Source organism: Mobula hypostoma, chromosome 2, assembly GCF_963921235.1.
Source record: "Mobula hypostoma chromosome 2, sMobHyp1.1, whole genome shotgun sequence".
NCBI classification, from domain to species: Eukaryota; Metazoa; Chordata; class Chondrichthyes; order Myliobatiformes; family Myliobatidae; genus Mobula; species Mobula hypostoma.
Window position 1 is genome coordinate 172,831,764 of NC_086098.1, and position 23,287 is coordinate 172,855,050.

At 44.7% G+C, this 23,287-nt stretch overlaps 1 protein-coding gene across 2 annotated transcripts in view; it reads right to left on the reverse strand.

Moving 5' to 3' along the window:
• LOC134342677 (deoxynucleoside triphosphate triphosphohydrolase SAMHD1-like) overlaps window positions 1-23,287 on the reverse strand; it is a 58,667-nt gene that overhangs the window by 27,245 nt on the left and 8,135 nt on the right. For both annotated transcript variants that reach the window (XR_010017068.1, XM_063041086.1), the window contains exons 3-10: window positions 18,904-18,973; window positions 17,724-17,884; window positions 15,659-15,774; window positions 13,069-13,139; window positions 8,524-8,697; window positions 5,906-6,006; window positions 2,952-3,060; window positions 1,520-1,611 (exon numbers count right to left, since the gene is read on the reverse strand). Coding sequence is in view for 1 of the 2 variants with exons in the window: in XM_063041086.1 (XP_062897156.1) it covers window positions 1,520-1,611; window positions 2,952-3,060; window positions 5,906-6,006; window positions 8,524-8,697; window positions 13,069-13,139; window positions 15,659-15,774; window positions 17,724-17,884; window positions 18,904-18,973 (894 nt within the window). In the remaining variant the exon portion in view is untranslated. The remainder of the gene's footprint in view (window positions 1-1,519; window positions 1,612-2,951; window positions 3,061-5,905; window positions 6,007-8,523; window positions 8,698-13,068; window positions 13,140-15,658; window positions 15,775-17,723; window positions 17,885-18,903; window positions 18,974-23,287) is intronic.

Genomic DNA, 23,287 nt, shown 5'->3' on the forward strand with positions numbered 1-23,287 from the left:
ATGTGGATGGAGATATTTTGAAAAATGCCTAGTGTGGACGCCTGTCGTTTTTACTCGAATCCGGCGTAGTGCAGACATAGCCTAATACCAGTGTCACTCTAGAACCCTTCATTTGCATCTTCATCTTATCTCGGTAGGCCAGATGACTCCAACTCCATGAAGTGTACACGGGAGCTATGCTCTTCAAAGACCTGTCTTGTCTGGCTAACCGCACAGTATCTGTGAACTGTCCTTGCCTGGACTTTACCTTAACCCATGCTTTGCTGCAACTTCCACATTACAATAAGAAATAGTGCAAAAAGATATCACAACTGTGCTGTAACGTTTACGAACCGTTCAGAAATCTGACGGCGGCAGGGAAGAAGTTGCTCCTAAAACACTGAGTGTGTGTCTTTAGGGTCACAGATTGCAGTAATGAGAAGAGGGTATGTCCTGGACTGTGAGGGTCTTTAATGATTGATGCTGCTCTATCAGGTTTGTTATCAGTGTCTTACATAATGTGCAGTCTGTTGTTTTGTGGTAGCAGCACAGTGAAAAGACGTAAAATTGCTATAGATTACAAAATAAATGAACGGTGCAAAGAGAAAGGGGAAACATGTCCTTTCAATGATGTGTGGGCCAAACTCTCCATCCCAGGCAATCTTCTGGTGTCCTTATAAACTCTGTAACAACGGAAGGGAGACACTGGATTTTTTGTTCAAAAAAAATTGCCAATTCTTTGCCAAATTTTGACCCTAATGATTCATGGTGCCTTAGGACATAACTCACACAAGCTAATAATGCCTTACAGTACCAGTGACCCAGATTCAATCCCCGCCTTTGCCCGTACGGAATTTGTACGTTCTTCCTGTGTGGGTGAGGGTTTCCTCCAGGTGCTCCGGTTCCTCCCACAGTCCAAAGACATACTGACCGGGAGGTTAATTGGTCATTGTGAATTGACCCGTGATTAGGCTAGGACTAAATTAAGGGCAGCGTGGCATGAAGGGCCGATTCCGTGCCATATCAAATAAATTAATAAATGTGTTCAGTAAAGGTTGAATAGCTTCGGACTTTATTCTCCGGAGCTCAGGAGAATGAGGGTCGATCTGAAGGAGGACTTTGAGGGTGAAAGCATACAGGCTTTTTCTCCTTGGGTTGGATAGGACCTGAACTAGAGGTCAAATTTTTAGGATGAAGGTGAAATGTTTCAGGGGAATCGGAGGGGAAATTTCTTCACTCAGAGTGTGGTGGATGCAATATTATCTGGATGCAGGTAGATGGGACTACGAAGATGATCAGGGTGGCATGGAGTAGATTGGCCAAAGGGCCTGTTTCTGTACACAATGACACTTATAATGGGGGTTCTCAACCTAGGGTCTGCGGATCTCTTGGTTAACAGTAGGGGTGCATGGCATAGAAAAGACGGGAACCCCGGCTCTATAATAACCTTTGAAGCTTAGGGTGGGCAGTGAGGGAATAGAAAGGGGAAGTACACCTCACCAGCCTATAGGAGGTATGGTCACACTGCAGGAATACTCACATACAACCAACGATGTTGCCCACTCTATGCTGATAGGCCCTGCGATGCAAGGTGTTGCGCGTGTGAAACATGTTGTACAGGTCACCAACCTCCTGCAGGGAAAGGTGGAAAAGGAGAGGGAGAGGTCATTTCACCCTTATCATTGTGCGTATGTCAGGAACTGATCCCAGCAGTGAGCAATTCTGTCACTATGACACTGCAGGCACTGAAGAGCATCAACCTACAAATAATTCACTGATCTCAAGACAGTGACATTGTGGATGCAAGTTAGCTCATCAGATTACCAATACCAATGTTCCATCAATTTACTCGTGCCAGTGTTCTCATCTCCATTTACTGGTAAACAAATCATGACACCAAGATAAGGGGCGTAGGGGACAGTCAGGAAGACCAGCAGAGCTTGCACTGGGATCTGGAGCAGCAGGAAAAATGGCAGATGGAATTTAATGCAGGTAAGCAAGTTCAACGTGTTGCATTTTGGTAGAACTAACGAGGGTAGGCCTTACACAGTGGATGGTAGGGCACTACGGAGTGTGGTAGAACAAAGGGATCTGGGAATACAGGTAATAATTCGTTGAAGGAGGCAGTAAAGGTAGATAGGGTCATAAATTAAGCTTTTAGAACACCGGACTTCATAGTCCAAAGTATTGAATACAGGAGATGGGATGTTATGTTGAAGTTCTACAAGACATTGGTGAGGCCTAATTTGGAGTATTGTGTGCAGTTTTGGTCACCTACCTGCAGGAAGGATGTGAATAAGGTTGAATGAGTACAGAGAAAATTTTCAAAAGATTAGAGATATACAAAATTATGAGGGTATAGATAGGGTAAATGCAAGCAGACTTATCCCACTGAGGTTGGGTAGGACTACAACCGGAGGTCATGGATTAAGGGAAAAAGCTGAAAAATTTAAAGGCGACATAAGGGAAAATTTCTTCACTCAGAGGCTGGTGAGAGTACAGAACAGGCTGCCAGCACAAGTGGTATATGCAAGCTCAATTTCAATGTTTAAGCGAAGTTTGGATAGGTACATGGATAGTAGAGTTATGGAGGGCTATGGTCCCAGTACAGGTCGATGGGAGTAGGCAACTTGAATGGTTTCAACATGGACTAGATGGGCTGAAAGGCCTATTTCTGTGCTGTACTTTTTTATGACTCTATATAGCAAGGGCACATGGAGGGGAGAGCTCCTTTACTGAGTTATTTAATATCAGCAGAATGCAGTGTTGTACAGAACCTTCAGCTCATCTCCTTCAGGCTGACCAAGGTGCCTTCATAATCTGATCCCACTGGCCATTTGCCTGCACTTGGCCCATATCTCTCTGAACCTTTCCTATCCAAGAACCTGGCTGGGTCTCTTCTGAACTATTACAGTAAGGTTGCTGGAACCAAGGCTCCAGAAAACACACAAGAAACGCATCGCATCCATCACCTTATCTCGGGTGCATATGAGGTTCATTTTGCCGACTTCACAAACTCGAGCAAACTTGAGGAAGCGTTCAAAGTCAAAGTTGTTTCGGATTCCCAGATGGTGACAGTCCCTTCAGAAACAAGACAAGATACATCAATGCCACCATCCATTACATCAGGGCTAAAGCAGCCACACGTACTGATGAACATTCACACTGACTGCTGAGATCACTATATGGGCACACATGTAAGTGAGGAAAAAAGCTGCATGCATCTTAAAATTTCACTTCCAACCAACAACGGGTTAATTTTATTGCGGCTTCCTGTCAATTCAGGAATGGTCACTTTAAAGGGTAGCATGGTGGAGATAGTTCTCTACCAAAGCAGATGCAAGGCACTCCTTCCCTCTGCTAACCTGCAGGTCACCCTTGGCCAAGTTGTAGCACCTGCTTAGCCCCCGCCCCACCCAATCTGGGTCATGTGAAGCCATGGGAGTAGGTAGTGGTTAGTCGTGGGAGCAGCTGGTGCATATCGCAAGTGCTGGTTATGTAACCACTGACGCCAGGCAGGCAATCTCTGGTAAAAACACCGCCCAGGAGAAGGCAATGGCAAACCACTTCTGTAGAAAAATTTGCCAAGTACAATCATGGTCATGGAAAGATCATGATCGCCTACATCATATGATATGGCACACCCAGTGAACGAATGATCACTTTAAATTGGAAAAAGCTGTCAATTTATGGAATTCCTAAACACAAAAGGTTCCACAGATGCTGGAAATCCAGAGCAACACGGGCAAAATGCTGGAGGAACTCAGCAGGTCAGGCAACATCTACAAACAGTCGATGTTTTGGATCAAGACCCTTCAGCAGGATTGAAAAGGAAGGGGGAAGAAGCTAGAATAAGGTGGTGGGAGGAGGTGAAGGAGTACAAGCTGGCAGGTGATAGGTGAGAACAGGAGAGGGGGAAGGTGGGTGGGTGTGAGAAGCTGAGAAGTGATAGGTGGAAGCAGTAAAGGGCTGAAGAAGAAGGAATCTGATAGGTAAGGAGAACAGACCATGGGGGAAAGGGACGGAGGAAGAACGGTCAAAAGCAGGAGAGGAATGGGTACAAACTGGGAGAGCAAGCTTGCAGGAACATGGTGGGGGGTCAGTATGCAAGTGGTAAGGGAGAATATGGGATCCCACAGAAGAAATCTGAGAGAAAAGAAGTACACATAGTCACTACAGTAGGGCAGAAATTGGAATGTTCCAGTGAACACTTCGATGTACGATCTGGAAATTTGAACTGACCACAAGATGCCAACACGTATTTGTAAACAAAAATCATACCAAGAACAACATAGTTGAGGTTTATTACGAAAGTCACCAGGATACTGCCTGGATTAGAGAGCACGTCTTACGAGGAAAGGTTAAGCAAGTGAGGGTTTTTCCTCTCTGGAGTGAAGGAGGAGATGATACGAGGCATAGATAGAGTGGATAGCCACATTTTACCCCCCAAGGCGGAAATGACTAATATGAAGGGCATGATTTTGAGGTGATTAGAGGAAGTTATAGGGGCTGATGTCAGAGGTAATTTATTTTAAAGACAGAGAGGGTTGAGTGCATGGAACTCATGCAGGAAGTGGTGGTAAAAGCAGAGACACTGAGGACACTTAAGAGACTATTAGATATGCACATGGTGATAGAAGAATGTAGGGCTATGTAGGAGTGAAGGGTCAGATTGATCTTAGAGTGAATTAATAGGTCAGCACAATATCATGGCCAAAGGGGCTGTACCGAGCTCAAGTGTTCTATGTTAATTCTTAATATTCCGGAGGGGTCTATGGACCTGGCCTGGGAACCCGCGTTAAATGGACTTTCCTGCTCTCCTTGTTCTGTTGATAATTAGCTAATCTGTTTATATTTACATAATTATTGACATTTGCACATGAGACCGTTCTAATTGTTGATTGCTCATGGATGTTTGCACTATTGTCTTGTAAATTGTTGGTGTTTTATTCTTGGCAGCCCTCAACCATCAGGCTCTTAAGGCAAAGGGGATAACTTCACTTGCCCCATCATCGAAATGCTCCCACAACTTATGGACTCACTTTCAAGGACTCTTCATCTCATATCCTTGATATATATTGTTTATTTATTATTTTATTTCCTTTTATATTTGCACAGTTTGTTGTTTGTTGCACACTGGTTGAATGCCCAATTTGGAGTGGTCTTTCATTGATTCTATTATGGATTTATTAAGTATGCCCTCAAGAAAATGAATCTTAGGGTTGCAAATGGTTACATGTATGTACTTAGATAATAAATTTATTTTGCACTTTGATACTGACCAATTGATAACCTTGCGGAAGTTCAAATTCCTTATTTGCCAAAGGATTCACCAATCACATGACAGTAGTACAGATATTAATAGCCAATAGAATCTCCACATTAAAGGCCAATATACGTCAAAATTAGTGAAATAACTGACCATAGTAAGTGTCACCCTAGAATTCTTCGTTTGCATCCTCATCATGGGGGGGCCAAATGGCTCCAACTCCATGAAGTGCAAGCAGGAGCTATGCTCTTCAAAGACCCGTCTTGCCTGGCTAACTACACCACTTGGAACTACAATCAATTCTGGTATGTTTCACATACTGTCAATAAAGTGATCCTGATTCTGAATGTTCACGGGTCGGCCTAGGTCCAGCATGGGCAATGGAGCCCATGCTGAGAAAAAAAGAAGAGCCCAAGTTCGGGAGAGACACAGGAGCCAAAAGAGCTGCACCTCAATGAGCAATCGTGACTTCAGGAGCAACATAGATCACAAGACTCCTGGTTTGCTGCTCAAATACAGAGCAGTCAGAAACAGTCGAGCTTGCGAGATTAGTTTACCGTGATCATTCCAATTTCCAGGTGAGCGTACACTGAGGAAAGACATGGCTGAAGGAACACTCACAGCCAGCTGATGAAGACCAGAGGGAGGGTGACTTACCTGGCCAGGTAATCCCACTTATCAACATCAATCCCGGTTCGTTTGTTGGCAACGATTTCATACAGAAAGCCTTTCTCTTGAGGACGGCCTTTGTATGGCCACTGGGGAGATAAGATGGCAGAATTAGTGATAGGAGCAGCACACAGGAGAGTGAAGATGGAATCACCACTCCCTCCACATGACGCAGCTGGAGAGTAACACTAGTGAGCAAACCATACCATGTTGGCCCAGGATGAGATGTGGCACCTTGCCCAACAGAATCCATCACCTTCCACAGGATCTTCTCCTTCCCTTTATTCCATGGTCCCTCTCCTCTCCTATAAAATTCCTCCTTCTTCTGCCCTTTACGTTTTTCCACCTATCACCTCCTAGCTTCTCACTTCATCCCCCTCTCCTACCCACCCAACTTACCCCTCACCTAGTCTCTCCTGCCAGCTTCCCTCTACCCCCCCCCCAACTTCTTAATCTGGCTTCGGTCCCTTTCCTTTCAATCCTGATGAAGTCTCAGCCCAAAAAATCAACTACTTTCTCCCCTGCATAGAAACTGCTTGACCTGCTAAGTTCCTCCGGCATGTTGTGTGTGTTGCTCAGCTTCTCTTACGCAGGGCAGACAGTACAAAACTCTTCACCATGGTGGTTGCATCATGGCCAGAGGACTTTGGTTTTAGGTGAGGATGAAGAAGTTTGGATAGGACTTGAGGAAGAATTTCTTCACCCAGAGAACTGCTGGAACTTGGAACACACAACCTAAACAGGTGGTGGAGGGGTAGGTTCTCTCAGGACATTTAAGAAACAGCTATAGACAAGCCTCTGAATCAACAAAAACACAGAAGGCCACGGACGTTCTGGTAAAAGGGAGTGAGGGTGATGGTTATGTGATGGCCTGTAAGGCACGATGTGCCAACGAGCCTGGTACTGTATCACAGGCTGACACGATGGCCAGGATGGCAAACCTGTGGCATGCTCCCAAGATGGCACAAACAAAAATTTTGTTGGCACCCAGCATGCAGTGATGTCCCTTGATTCTTTAAACCACACCCATAATATAACGATACAAGATGATTATTGTTACTGCCAAATGAAGTGGTGAAGGACTCGTTACAACCTGAGAGAGTGGGATGTTTTCACAGGAAACTTCTCACCCCTGCTTGGCCCCAACTAGAAGGTTGTGAGAACAAGTGATATAGGACGATAAGTTTTGAGATCCTCGCAGATCTGGTGTACGTATCACTATTTGGATAGTAAATAGTTACAATAACAATACTATATAGGAATGTAATTGTTCTAATTGTCTTGCAAAAATATAATATTAATAATTTTTGAAGAAATTTTCTAATTCATTTATTTCAATCAAGCTGTTACACTTTTATTAATAGCAAAACAATGAATACACATAAATAAGCAACAGGGCTCATCTGTTTTCATTAAAAAAGTCCAAGGTTACACTGGAAAATAAAGAATTTGCTTCCTGAATACTTTTCGGTGTATCTTATAGATCTTGGGCCACTGATCATGAAAATCGCCATGAAATTTCCTATCACGTGCCATTTTTGTCTGATTGTCTACATTTGTTATTTCAATTCATAATTCCAGTCAGAATAACTAATGCCAAAATTAAGGAAATCATTTTTGTTGGTCCACAAATCAAACAGATTACCAATGACAGGCAATTCAAAGAAGTTTTAGTGGGACGATGTTGTTGAAAATTGTCTTGGCAAACCAAACAATGTGCAGCTGATTGACGACATGCTTCAAGCATGCAAAACCATGAAGTGCAACATGTCCCTAAAGATTCATTTTCTGCATTCCCATTCAGACTTCTTCCCTGCAAACCTTGGCGCTGTCAGTGACGAGCACGGTGAAAGGTTTCACCTGAACATTGTGGTCATGGAGAAACAGTATCAGGGCAACTGGATTTCATCAATGCTGGCTTGATTATTGTTGGACACTTAAGCAAGAAGCCTCAGACATGGAAGTCAAACAAAAATCATCAAAACATTTTTAGCTTAGTTGAACTATTGCAAAGTGGCACAGTTATGCATTATATTCAATAAAAGTTAATTTCTTGTTTCCCCAAATTTCTTCATGATACAAGTAGTCTGAAATTATATTTGTGTGCAGTTTCAAGCTGTCTATTAGAAACAAAAAAAAATCTAAGAAATCAACAGTTTCGAAAGAATTTGTTGTTTAGTGTTAATGATACTAGTGCCATGGATATCTCTGCTCAAAATTACCACGGCACAGGAGAAAATTATTATTTTTTTAAGAAGTTAATCACCAAATATGGAAAAACACAATCAAAAATGTTCGCTGCCCCTCCCTTCTCCGACCTGTTGCCATTCTGGCCATACTGCCCCATGTGGTGACTTGATATGTCTGACCTCTTTGGGCTGTGCTGTTTGTGACCTTTTTATCATACAGACCAGTATAGAAGGATCTGCAGGTCCTCAGTATGGCCCTCTGTGCGGATATTACTTAGCAGTCCTCTTCATTAAGGCTGTAGGTTACAGGGCTCCCCTGAGAACCCCTTGTAAGAAGCATGAGCACACCTCATCCTGTTCCACGGTACAAACCCTGGTATCTTTCTATCTGTTCCTTGGTTCAACATTGGCACTTACCACCGAACCTTTTGGAGGATTGCCCTCTCCATGAACCAATGTCGCTGGACCTCGGATCTGTTCCTTTATAAACTCCAGATCTTCTGGCAACACCAAGCCATAGCTCTGCAGTACCCCTTCCAACTTATTGGAGGAGATCAAGTGCTGGAACATAGCTATCGAACCATCCTCGTGCTGCACGAATAACAAATCAGAGGAGAGAGTGAATCATCATTTTATGTAAATGAATAACAAATAAAATTAACACTTTTATTGTCCTGGAACAAATGCTTAGTTTACCCCCTGTAGCAAATCTCAGATTGAAAGATCCTCAGATAACCAGGTTTATCTGAAATCCGTGGTTTCTGCTCAGAGTTAGGCTTTTTCACTGGCTTGGTCTGAGGTATTTGAAGGACTAAGTCAAAGCTTTCCTCATGGAATGGAACTTAACCAGAGGGGAAGTGGAAACAGGTGAGAAAGAAACACGGTTTCACACAGCAATGGGAGCAGGCAAACTACGGTCAAAGAGAGGAATTTAAGGACACATTACCCAACCACAAAGGTACATGGAGGGGCAAATTGTGTTGAGGAAGCAGAGAATCTGCAGAAGGGCTTGGACACTATAGGAGAATGGGTAAAGAAGTGGCAGATGGAATACAGTGTAGGGAAGTGCATGGTAGAAGGAATAAAGGTGTAGACTATTTCCTAAATCCTTCAAGAGGACCTCAACTTTGTCATAGAGTTTGGAGGCTCGTGTGCCTCACTGACCCAGAGAGCTATGTTGGCTGAAGTCAGGGCCTTGTGCTTTGGCTCTTGATAGGATCACCGATACCAAACAAGTCAAAGGGTAGATGTCAGACTAAGGATGGTCCACCAATCCTCCAGGCTCTGGGTTTCAGCTCAGGGTTAACAACACTGACTGGTTAAAAATAATTGCTAGACACACAGCAATGCTCCTATATCTGTGTGTGGACAGACAGAGATGGAGGACCTTCATTGCTACCCCAAATGCCAGTGGCGTAACGCGCAGTAAGTACGTACTCACTAAATGGGGAGTAAATTCAGAAATGAGATGTGCAAGGTGACTTGGGAGTCAAAATGCAGGATTCCCTAAAAGTTAACTTGCTGGTTGAGTCAGTGGTAAGGAAGGCAAGTACAATGTTAGCATTCATTTTGAGAGGACGAGAATACAAACCAAGGATGTAATGCTAAAGCTATACAAGACACCGTCAGACAACATCTGGGGTTCTGTAAGCAGTGTTTAAGAAAGGATGGCTGGCATTAGAGAGCGCCCAGAGGAGGTTTACAAGAATGATAGGGTTAATGCACGAGTGTTTGATGGCTCTGGGCCTGTACTTGCTGGAGACAAGGAAGAATGTGGGGTAGAGCATCATTGAAACCTAGTGAATATTGTAAGACCTGTATGACATGGGAAGATATCCCCTTAGTGGGTGAGCTGGGACCAGAGGAGACAGCCTCATATTAGAAAGTTGCCCCTCTAGCTCAAAGATAAGGAGGAATTTCTTTAGCCAGAGGAGCGTGAATCTGTGAAATTCATTGCCACAGGCAGCTGAGGAGGCTAAGGCACTGGTTACATTTAAAGCAGAAGTTGAAAGGTTCTTGATTAGTAAGTATGTTAAAGGTTACAGGAAGAAAGCAGGATAATGGGGTTGAGAAGGAAAATAAATCAGCCATGATGGAATTGCAGAGTAGACTTGGTGAGCTGAAAGGGTTAATTCTGCTCCTATGTATGTCTAATGATCATTAAAACTGAAGCTCACAGATGAAGCCATGGAGATCCCAATATCAGTTCCAGTCCTACATATGGATTCCAAGATGTGGTAGAGTGGGAAGATTTTATTTAAGCCTTCATGATTAACTGAACTTCATAATTGCTTAATTCTATTTTTTTTTTAAACTGAGTGCCTTCGTCAAATATATTCTATTCATACAAGACAGATAGGAAGAAAACTAATTCTTCATCAAACCCAGAAATGGCAAAGAATCATTGTGGCATTCTCGTTACTGGAAACCTACAACTTCACACCAACACACATCAAAGTTGCTGGTGAACGCAGCAGACCAGGCAGCATCTCTAGGAAGAGGTACAGTCGACGTTTCAGGCCGAGACCCTTCGTCAGGACTAACTGAAAGAAGAGTTAGTAAGAGATTTGAAAGTGGGAGGGGGAGGGGGAGTTCCAAAATGATAGGAGAAGACAGGAGGGGGAGGGATGGAGCCAAGAGCTGGACAGGTGATTGGCAAAAGGGATACGAGAGGATCATGGGACAGGAGGTCCGGGGAGAAAGACAAGGTGGGGGGGGGAACCCAGAGGATGGGCAAGGGATATATTCAGAGGGACAGAGGGAGAAAAAGGAGAGTGAGAGAAAGAATGTGTGTATAAAAGTAAGTAACAGATGGGGTATGAGGGGGAGGTGGGGCATTAGCAGAAGTTAGAGAAGTCGATATTCATGCCATCAGGTTGGAGGCTACCCAGACGGAATATAAGGTGTTGTTCCTCCAACCTGAGTGTGGCTTCATCTTTACAGTAGAGGAGGCCGTGGATAGACATGTCAGAATGGGAATGGGATGTGGAATTAAAATGTGTGGCCACTGGGAGATCCTGCTTTCTCCGGCGGACAGAGCGTGGGTGTTCAGCAAAGCGGTCTCCCAGTCTGCGTCGGGTCTCACCAATATATAGAAGGCCACATCGGGAGCACCAGACGCAGTATATCACCCCAGCCGACTCACAGGTGAAGTGTCGCCTCACCTGGAAGGACTGTCTGGGGCCCTGAATGGTGGTGAGGGAGGAAGTGTAAGGGCATGTGTAGCACTTGTTCCGCTTACAAGGATAAGTGCCAGGAGGGAGATCAGTGGGGAGGGATGGGGGGGGGACGAATGGACAAGGGAGTCGCGTAGGGAGCAATCCCTGCGGAAAGCAGGAGGGGGGAGGGTAAGATGTGCTTAGTGGTGCGATCCCGTTGGAGGTGGCGGAAGTTACGGAGAATAATATGTTGGACCCGGAGGCTGGTGGGGTGGTAGGTGAGGACCAGGGGAACCCTATTCCTAGTGGGGTGGTGGGAGGATGGAGTGAGAGCAGATATACGTGAAATGGGGGAGATGTGTTTGAGAGCAGAGTTGATAGTGGAGGAAGGGAAGCCCCTTTCTTTAAAAAAGGAGGACATCTCCCTCGTCCTGGAATGAAAGGCCTCATCCTGAGAGCAGATGCGGCGGAGACGGAGGAATTGCGATAGTGGAGGTAGGGAAGCCCCTTTCTTTAAAAAAGGAGGACATCTCCCTCGTCCTGGAATGAAAAGCCTCATTAGTGGAGGAAGGGAAGCCCCTTTCTTTAAAAAAGGAGGACATCTCCCTCGTCCTGGAATGAAAAGTCTCAGTGGCCACACATTTTAATTCCACATCCCATTTCCCAGTGGCCACACATTTTAATTCCACATCCCATTTCCCAGTGGCCACACATTTTAATTCCACATCCCATTCCCAGTGGCCACACATTTTAATTCCACATCCCATTCCCAGTGGCCACACATTTTAATTCCACATCCCATTTCCCAGTGCCCACACATTTTAATTCCACATCCCATTTCCCAGTGGCCACACATTTTAATTCCACATCTCATTTCCCAGTGGCCACACATTTTAATTCCACATCCCATTCCCAGTGGCCACACATTTTAATTCCACATCCCATTCCCAGTGGCCACACATTTTAATTCCACATCCCATTCTCCCGATGTGGCCTTCTATATATTGGCGAGACCGGACGCAGACTGGGAGACCGCTTTGCTGAACACCTACGCTCTGTCCGCCAGAGAAAGCAGGATCTCCCAGTGGCCACACATTTTAATTCCACATCCCATTCCCATTCTGACATGTCTATCCACGGCCTCCTCTACTGTAAAGATGAAGCCACACTCAGGTTGGAGGAACAACACCTTATATTCCGTCTGGGTAGCCTCCAACCTGATGGCATGAATATCGACTTCTCTAACTTCTGCTAATTCCCCACCTCCCCCTCATACCCCATCTGTTACTTACTTTTATACACACATTCTTTCTCTCACTCTCCTTTTTCTCCCTCTGTCCCTCTGAATATATCCCTTGCCCATCCTCTGGGTTCCCCCCCCCACCTTGTCTTTCTCCCCGGACCTCCTGTCCCATGATCCTCTCGTATCCCTTTTGCCAATCACCTGTCCAGCTCTTGGCTCCATCCCTCCCCCTCCTGTCTTCTCCTATCATTTTGGATCTCCCCCTCCCCCTCCCACTTTCAAATCTCTTACTAACTCTTCCTTCAGTTAGTCCTGACGAAGGGTCTCGGCCTGAAACGTCGACTGTACCTCTTCCTAGAGATGCTGCCTGGCCTGCTGCGTTCACCAGCAACTTTGATGTGTGTTGCTTGAATTTCCAGCATCTGCAGAATTCCTGTTGTTAGCTTCACACCAAAATGAATTTCCTCAAAAACACGTCCCACTGATGGGACCCTGGCACTCAGCCTACTACCCTGGCTCTGCCAACACACACCTTTACCCAGAGTCTTCGGAGAACTTTACCTTCCATTTCAAGCCTTTCCGCATCTGGGGGATAAATTTTCCATCAAACATGTGTGAAAATGGCCCGTGACCTGTGAAACAAAACATCTGAGTTACAATGGAATGACACTGGCCTGGGTCTAAAATTGTATCAACAAGAAGTCTTCTCCAAAAGCAATACACCTTTAGCAGTACACAGGAATGCCAGGACAGATCACTGCCTCAAGCAATGTGACCTGCACCTGTAAAACTGCTTAAAGGGACTGGGTACGTAAGTATTTGAATAGACACGGACTGATTAGGGATAGTCAGCATGGCTTTCTGTGTGGTAGGTCATGTCTAACCAATCTTATAACATTTTTCGAGTAGGTTACCAGGAAAGTTGATGAAGGCAAGACAGTGGATGTTGTTGACATGGACTTTAGCAAGGCCTTTGACAAGCTCCTGCATGAGAGGTTGGTCAAGAAGGTTCAGTTGCTCAGTATTCAGGATGAGGCAGTAAAACGGATTCAATATTGACTTCACGGGAGAAGCCAGAGAGTGGTAGTAGATGGTTACCTCCCTGACTGCAGGCCTGTGGCTAGTGGTGTGCTGCAGAGATCTGTGTTGAGTCCACTGATATTTGCCATCGATGTCAATGATCTGGATGATAAGGTGGGAAACTGGATCAGCAAATTTGCAGATGACACCAAGATTGTGGGGGTGTAGTGGACAGCGAGGAAAGCTAACAAAGCTTGCAGTGGGATCTGGACTAGTTGGAAAACTGGACTGGAAAATGTCAGATGGAATTTAATGCCGAAAGTATGAGGTGTTACACTTGGAAGACAAACAAGGGTAAGATTTACACAGCAAGTGGTAGGGCACTGAGAATTGCGGTGGAACAGACGGATCTGAATACAGGATGTGGAATCCTTGAAAATGGCATCACAAGTAGTTAAGATCGTAAATAGGGCTTTTGGCACATTAGCTTTCATAAATCAAAGTACTAAGTACTAATGTTATGATGAAGTCGGTGCAGCCTAATTTGGAGTATTGTGTGCAGTTCTGGTCACCTTACAGGAAAGATATCAATAAGATTGAAAACGTTCAGAGAAAATTGACAAGGATGTTGCTGTGACTTGAGTACCGCGGTTACAGGGAAAGGTTGAAGAGTTTAGGATTCTATTCCCAGGAGCACAGGAGAGTGAGGGGAGATTTGATAAGACACCTACAAAAGTATGAGAGGCATAGATAGACTGTGTAAAGGCAGGCAAGCTTTTTCCACTGAGGTTGGGTGAGACTAGAACGAGAGGTCATGGGTTAAGGGTAAAAGGTGAAATGTTTAAGGAGAACCTGAGGGAGAAATCCTTCACTCAGAGAGTGTTGCGAGTGAGGAACGAGTTACCAGTGGAAGTGCTGCACATGGGTTCAACTGCAAAATTTAAGAGTAGTTTGGATGAGCACATGGATGGGATGGTCCAAGTGCGTGTCGGCGGGGACTGGATAGAATAACAATTCAGCATAGACTAGATGGGCCAAAGGGGCTGTTTCTGCGCTGTCGTGCTTTAGTCCCATGCTTAATAGGAACACATCGCAGTCCAATTCAACTGCCCTGCTCCTCCTTCCCAAAGGCAATAGTTCCTCCTGCTTCACTGTGGGTGCCACCATATCTACCACACCTCACCAAGTGCATAATCTTCACGTACAACTGCCTCCAGCCAGTGTCATGAGATATTTGACAGTGAGCCCACGCACTCACTTTCAAGACTCTCCAACTCAGGCTTTCAATATCTATTACTTATTTATTATTATTTTGTTTTTGTTCATTTTTGTACTTGCACAATTAGCTGTCTTTTATACACTGCCTTTTTGTCCATCTTTGTGTGCAGTCTTTCACTGATTCTATTGTGTTTTTTTGTATTTACCGTGAATGTCCACAAGCAAAGGAACCTGAACCGTATATCAAAATAAATAAATGTACTTTGAAAATAAATTTACTTTGAACTTTGAAGAGCGTCATGCCAATTCTACCTGTACTTGACAGGTCTTCTTTCCTAAATGGAGGAATTTAAGGTGGGGGCTTATATGGGAGACAGGGTTTGAGGGTCGGCACAACATTGTGGGCCGAAGGGCCTGTACTGTGCTGTACTATTCTATGTTCTATGTTCTATGTAAATCAGACTCTGGATACGGGACAGGAACCTGGATGGACTTTGCCCAGGAATCCATCCTCCAGTCACCACCCTTCTTTACCTAATTACTTTTGTCTGGATGAGCACCAATATCTTGGACTCTATGGTCAAGCTAATTAAGTAATATTACACTGTAGTTATTCATCATTGGCTTGCCTGAACATGATGGGTTGAATGGCCTTCTCTGCTATACATGCCTATGACTGGGAGACAAAATCAGAACTTCTCAAAATGCAAGATCTACCATTCCTTGGGCAATGTCACCAAACACTAACCCCTTTGGGTAGAAAACTGCCATGCCCCTTTGCTTCGAGGCCATGTGTGAACAACCTACTCTTTACAAAAATATAGTGGGGCCTCACCAAACCAAGCCCTCCATTGCCTGTGTGGTGCCTTAACCCGTGAGGCAGTTCTACCGTGATAGAGCTGCGCACGCTCACCTAGATCGTGGCAGAGTCCGGCAATCTGAACACACAGGATGTCCCGATGGTTAATCCGAAGTTCCGGTTGGCGCCCAGACAGGGCTTTCACCAGTTCTCCTGCCAGATGTGCCACACTGCAGGGCAAAGAGACAGTAATAAGTAAAAACAATCTTTAATTCATCATCTGCCTTCAAATCTTGATTATCCTGAGAAGACCTTAAGACAGGGGCTTCCAACCTTTTTTTACGCAATGGCCCCCTACCATTAACTGAGAGGTCTGTGGACCCCAGGTTGGGAATCTCTGCTTTAAGACACAGGCTCAGAATAAAGCATTCAGCCCATCGAGTCTGGTCCGCCATTTGAGCATGGCTGATTTACTTTCCCACTCAACCCCATTCTCAGCTTTCTCCCCGTAACCGTTGACACCCTTCCTAATCAAGAAACTATCAACCTCCGCTTTAACTATACTGAATGACCTGGACTTCACAGCCGCCAGTGGCAATGAATTCCACAGATTCACCTCCCACTGGTTAAAGAAATTCCCCTTCGGCTCTGTTCTAAAACCCACAATTAATCTAAACGAATACAGTTGCCCAGTCACAGACCGCAGAAGTTCATCACCACCAAATTCTTCAGAACGATGGTATCTTAAATACAAGTACCTATGACATCCACCAACAGCAGCCCACTTGCCCAGGTTAGTCTGACAGCAACTCCCTCCAACCCAGGGGTTCCCAACCTGGGGTTCACGGACCCCTCAGTTAACGGTAGGTTGGGAACCCCTGCTCTAACCATCACTTCTACCATGGCCACAGATACCTACAAACAGTGGCATCTCTAAATCACACCCCTTCCCAACTGGGGAAACCTGTCACCAGCCATTCATCATCACAAGGTCTGAATTCTGGAACTTCCTTCCTGGTAGCAGTGTGTCTCTGTGTCTCTCTTCAATGGAGGAAAAATAGCAATTTAAGAACATGGTCAGAACTACTATTTCAGGGTAATTTAGAGTCAAACATAAATGCTGTGTGAAAGGAGGAGGGTTGGAAATGGGCGAGCAACCCCATCCTATAAAAACACAGTGCAGAAACGGCAGCGGAAGCTCTAAAGGCCTCACCCAGTCCAGAGGACTCTAGTGAGCTACAGCTGGCAGCCAATGCCCCTGTATGGGTGATGAGGCTTCATAAAATAATAACAGTCGCTACAGAACCATCACCCGGTAGAGAGGGTGTGCCTTGTTAATTGGTCTGATGAGAATGCCAGACTTAACCAAACAATTAATAAAATTAAGGCTAGTAGAAAAGATATAGAACAGTTAAGATTGCAAGACTGATCCAATGCTCTCCAGATTAGAGGTCCATTGAAAACGAAATTCATAAACAAAGAGTCAACATACAGCTGGGTTCAGTGTTGCCTTCTCTGTTCTGATCTCAGTTCTGAACTTTGCCCACTCCCCACTTTGCTCCACACAGTCTCGTGGGTGTCCATCCCACTCAGTTATACATGTCACTGTCTGCCTGTCAGACAATGCACTCTCTCACAATCAATATCAGGAAGCTCTTTACAAACCAGAGTAAGCACAGACTGAGAGCCCCACGGAACACAGACAAAGAAGTCGCATCGTATTTCATCAGAGTTCAGTTGGAGCATTTCACAGATACTAGAGTGGTTGGTAAGGGGTAGTGGGTGGAGGAAGCCCTGGATTTGCCTTGGTGTTCCCTGGCTCTCAGCTACAACAGGACACTGATCTGTGACTTGGTTGCAATGCTCACACAGCGCAGAGACCCATTGCATCCCTAACAAAAGTGGAGTCTGTCTACTGTCGGGAGACGGAGCTTGCCTTGGAAGAAGACCCACAGTTGACAACTCATCAACTGATCAGGCTAACTTACTGGATTGCTCTCCCAATCCTTACCCAATGAAGAGCTTGAATCTCCCCAAGTCATTACCCGATGGGGTGCTCAAATCTCCCTGATTCCTTACCCGATGGGGTGCTCAAATCTCCCTGATTCCTTACCCGATGGAGTGCTCAGATCTCCCCCAATTCTTACCCGATGGGGTGTTGGAATCTCCGAGTCCTTACCCAATGGAGTGCTCGAATCTGTTGTGGGAGGCCCCAGGATACACAAAGTACGTCGCCCCGAGCTGCTTAATGAAGCGGAGACGCTGGAACTGCGGCGTGTCTATGATGCGGACGAGCAGTGGGTGCACCTCAATGTGGCCGTGGATCGGGTCGTTGAACACCTGTGGGGGAATTGAAAGATCTCTGTTCACATCGCAAGGCACCACCACAAGTACAGCTGCAAACTGCGCAAAACAAATTTGGTAGCCGCTGCAAGTCTGAGATGGAAACAATGAAAGCTCCAAACAGCCCAGCTTACTGCAAGATTATTGGAACTCATTTTTCCTCACGAGAGCCCAGAAGATCAGAGTTATTGTTGACAAAAAGGTCTGCTGGAGTCTAGAGCATAAAACAAACAACTGGAGGAACTCAGCACGTCAGGCAGCATCTGTTGAGGCAAAACTGATTGGCTGATGACTCAGTCCAAGACCGTGGTTCAGGACAGACTGAACAAAGACAGACATTCAATGTTTTAGGGACAATTTCTTCCCCTCGTGCACAAAGTTTTGAACAGTTTGAGAACCCATGAACATTACCTTAGTACTTTTGCTCTGATTACTTTTTGTCAAGTTTCTTATCATACCTTGTAGCAATTTTTTTTAAACATATTGCACTGTCCTGTTGCCACAAAACACCAACCTCTATCTGATTTCAACCCATGGCAAACCCTTAACACTCCTGTGACTGAACATGAGTGATAGTCCACAGAAATCTGGTGACCTCTTATCCCCCACCACCAATGTTCTCCCTAATTTGTAATGACCAGTGTGCACAAAAATCTTGTGCTGTACAATTTTTTTGGCCGAGTGACAATAATATGTGCACAGTGAATAACTTCTTCAATAGAAAACAGTATAAATAAGGCATTTCTAAAATCTACAAAGAAATCATTGCAAACTCCACGTTGCCAACATCAGATACCAGAAAAGGAAATGTGATTGTGTATGATCGTGAAATATACTTGACATGCCAGAGGTAGAGGGTGACAGCCTTTTTGCGTGCAGTTTACATTCCTTTGTGCGCTAGTAGCAAAAGATGTGTGTGTGTGTGTGTGTGTGTGTGTGTGTGTGTGTGTGTGTGTGTGTTTGCAATTGCGTGTGCACCTTAGAGAAAACTTTGTCCACCAGAGGTGTTACCTTACCTTCGCGTCAATAGGGCTCTTCCAGAGGGTATCAATACAGTTGATAAGTTTTATTCGATCTCCCAGGGTGCTAGATGGAAATTAGAAGAGCAACCACATCAGTCATCTCCCTAGCAACAAGGGGACAGTGATACACAACAACGTCCACACAACGTCCAACACAGCTCGAACTCCCACCAACCTACACACAGAGAGCATTTTATCAGGTACTACCTGTGCCTAATAAATGTGGCCAGAGTGTATGTTCGTGGTTTTCTGCTGTAGCCCACCCACTTCAAGGTTCGATGTGTTATACGTTCAGAACGCTCTTCTGCATGCCACTGTTGTAACATGTAGTTATTTGAGTTACTGTCACCTTCCTGTCAGTTTGAACCAGTCTAACCATTCTCCTCTGATCTCTCTCAATAACAAGACACTGATGTCCACAGAACTGCCACTCAGTGCATGTTTCTTTTTGCTGTTCACACCATTCTCTGTAAGCTCCAGAGACAGTTGTGTGTGATAATCCCAGGAGATCAGTAGTTTCTGAGATACTCAAACCACCCTGTCTGGCACCAACAATCATTCCATGGTCAAAGTCACTCCGATCACTGAAGTTTGCTCTGAACAACATGTAAACCATTTGGCCATGTCTGCATGGTTTTACACATTGAATTGATTCCATATTATTACATAAGAACAGAAGAAATAGGAGCAGGAGTCGGCCATCTGGCCCATCGAGCCTGCTCCGCCATTCAATAAGATCATGGCTGATCTGACCATGGACTCATCTCCACCTACCAGCCTTTTCCCCATAGCCCCCAATTCCTCTACTATGCAAAAAACTCTATCCAACCTTGACTTAAATATATTTACTGAGGTAGCCTCCACTGCTTCATTGGGCAGAGAATTCCACAGATTCACCACCCTCTGGGAAAAGTAGTTTCTACTCCCCAGAATCTTGAGGCTACGTCCCCTAGTTCTAGTCTCACCTACCAGTGGAAACAACTTTCCTGCATCCATCTTATCTATCCCTTTCATAATTTTATATGTGTAAGGGGGTTTCTTTTTTTTGTCACTGTGTAGTCTAATTAAAATGGCTTCTTCGTTATGTTATAATTGAAAGGGCTTCTTTATTATGTTAACGGCTGAGAAAGTCGTCCCGCTAGCAGTTTGTTTTGGATTATCTATTGATATGATGACGAATGAACCAATTGCGAGAGTAGTTATGCTTTTGGTGTGTCTGAAGATATTGTATGCGCAGGGCTTTGGGACAGAAGGTGGGAGAGAGAGACAGAGGATGGACCAGGTGTTGTGAGTCCACTATCGGGGTCGGACCCCGAGCGAGGTGTTTGGCGAGGAGAGGAGACAGAGACAGACTCCTGCGCAGTGTCTGGTCGACCACCGTTGTTGGACCCAGGCGCCCGGTCGAGGTGGTTCGAGGGCTCGCAGGGTGAAGAAGAAGGGTCCTGAGCTCCAACTGTTTGTGCACGAAGAGATTGAACTTTGATAAGTGTGGCACCTTTTATTTTCCTTTTATATTTTATTCTCTATTAATTATATAGTTCTAGTAATATCTATAAACTGTAAAGCATTTAATCATATCTGGTGTATTGTCTGTTATTTGGGCGGGGTGGGTGTGGGGTGCATCACACAGTATCCACACAAACTAATTACCCAGTTTGGCGGGGCCGAGGGCTGTTTCCCTGGACGACAGCGAGCCGAGTGATCCTGAGGCTGGCCAGGGGGGCTATATATGTTTCTATACGATCTCCTCTCATCCAACCGACAATCTCTCCTCATAGTCTAACCCCCTCATCTCTGGAATCAACCTGGTGAACCTCCTCTGCACTGTCTCCAAAGCCAGTATATCCTTCCTCAAGTAAGGAGACCAGAACTGCATGCAGTACACTAGATGCCAGTACCTAATAATGCCTTACCAGTACCCTATACAGTTGCAGCATAACTTCCCTGCTCTTAAATTTAATCCCTCTAGCAACGAAGGCCAACATTCCATTTAACCTCTTGATAACCTGCTGCACCTGCAAACCAATCTTTTGCGATTCATGCACAAGCACTCCCAAGTCCCTCTGCACAGCAGTATGTTGCAATATTTTACCATTTAAATCATAATCTGATCTTCCGTTTTCCCTTCCAAATTGGATGACCTCGCATTTACCAACATTGTACTCCATCTGCCAGACCCTTGCCTACTATCTATATCTCTATGCAGACTCTGTTTCCTCTGCACAATTTGCTTTTCCACTCAGTTTGGTGTCATCAGCAAACTTAGATGCACTACACTCTGACCCTTCTTCCTGATCGTTAATGTATATCATGCTCATTAGATTAATGCTTAGTTTTTTTTCCATTAACAAGATGTACAGGTGTACCTAATAAAATGGCCACGGAGTGTACGTACTGCTTTTGCAACTAACATAATTCAGGGATCAAAATACATTGACTACATTAAACCAACAACACAACAGTTGGACACATAAAAGTTGCTGGTGAACGCAGCAGGCCAGGCAGCATCTCTAGGAAGAGGTACAGTCGACGTTTCGAGCTGAAACCCTTCGTCAGGACTAACTGAAAGAAGAGCTAGTAAGAGATTTGAAAGTGGGAGGGGGGAGGGGGAGATCCAAAATGATAGGAGAAGACAGGAGGGGGAGGGATGGAGCCAAGAGCTGGATAGGTGATTGGCAAAAGGGATATGAGAGGATCATGGGACAGGAGGCCTAGGGAGAAAGAAAAGGGGGGAGGGAACCAGAGGATGGGCAAGGGGTATAGTGAGGGGGACAGAGCGAGAAAAAGGAGAGAGAGAGAAAAAGAATGTGTGTATATAAATAAATAATGGATGGGGTACGAGGTGGAGGTGGGGCATTAGCAGAAGTTTGAGAAGTCAATGTTCATGTCATCAGGTTGGAGGCTACCCAGACGGAATATAAGGTGTTGTTCCTCCATCCTGAATGTGGCTTCATCTTTACAGTAGAGGAGGCTTCATTGTCAATTAATATTGACTTCTCAAACTTCCGCTAATGCCCTACCTCCCCCTTGTACCCCATCCTCTCATATCCCTTTTGCCAATCAGCTGTCCAGCTCTTGGCTCCATCCCTTCCCCTCCTGTCTTTTCCTATCATTTTGGATCTCCCCCTCCCCCTCTCAAATCTCTTACTAGCTCTTCTTTCAGTTAGTCCTGACGAAGGGTCTCAGCCCGAAACGTCGACTGTACCTCTTCCTAGAGATGCTGCCTGGCCTGCTGCGTTCACCAGCAACTTTTATGTGTGTTGCCTGAAATTCCAGCATCTGCAGATTTCCTCGTGTTAACATAACAGCTGGAGCAGGTGTATGGTTCTTGTCACTATAGTCATCTAATTCTTTCCCAAAAGGTTTTACCTTTCTACCCACCTGACTTCACCTATCACCTTCTGACTATCTTCCTTCCATGTTGACGTCTTCCTCCTTTCTTTCCAATACAGCTTGAAAATTCGACTGTATATTCCCCTCACAGATGCTGCCTGACTTGCTGAGTTTGTGCATTTTAATCTAGTTCTATCTGCCCGTACTCCTCTAAGTCTTTCCTATCATCTCCCTCTTTCATTACTGCCATCGAGGAGGAGGTACTGTGGAAGATAAATTAAGAGGAAAGTTAAACTTTGAATTAAATTTTGTGTCAAGCTTGATTAGCAAATTATTGCTCAAGGCTTGGGTCATGAGGATGATAGGAAAAGATGCAGACACTGCTTTGCTTGTGCTAATTAACAATAGCTAAAAAAAAGGAAAAACTTTTTTTAGTTATTAGGGGTTTTCTCTGTTTTAGTTAGTAAGGGTTCTTTTTTTCTTTCTTTCCTTTTTTCCAAAAAAAAGCTTTAATACTTTGTTTTTTGATTATTATTGATATATTGCTCAGCCTGGTTGATAGTTTAACTTTGACTTTACATATGGATATGTTATCTTGATTATTTCGATGTTTTTTTTCTGTTGTTGATTTTCAATAATAATTAATAAAAAGATTTAAAAAGAAACAATAGCTATCAATAGGTCACGCTAGTGATGAGATATTGTTAACCTTTGTCCGAGATCATAGAGAAACTGACCGTAGACGTGCAATTCTAATTTTGCGTATTGTGCGGGAATATTGGTAGACTTGCTGATACCTAACAAGTGCTTCTTGAAATCGCTGACCAAGTACGTCTGGCTGTTGGCAATTACCCAAAATTTACTGCATAAATTTAAGCTCTACCCTGACATTGACGGGGTCATAAGCAACCCTCAGAGCACGAGAGCACAGGAACAAGCCTTTTGGCCCATCTAGTTCATGCCAAGCTGTTGTTCTTCCTAGTCCCATCGACTCTCACGTTAACTCCTGTACAATCGGTAAGTTATAGAGGACATTAAACCTACC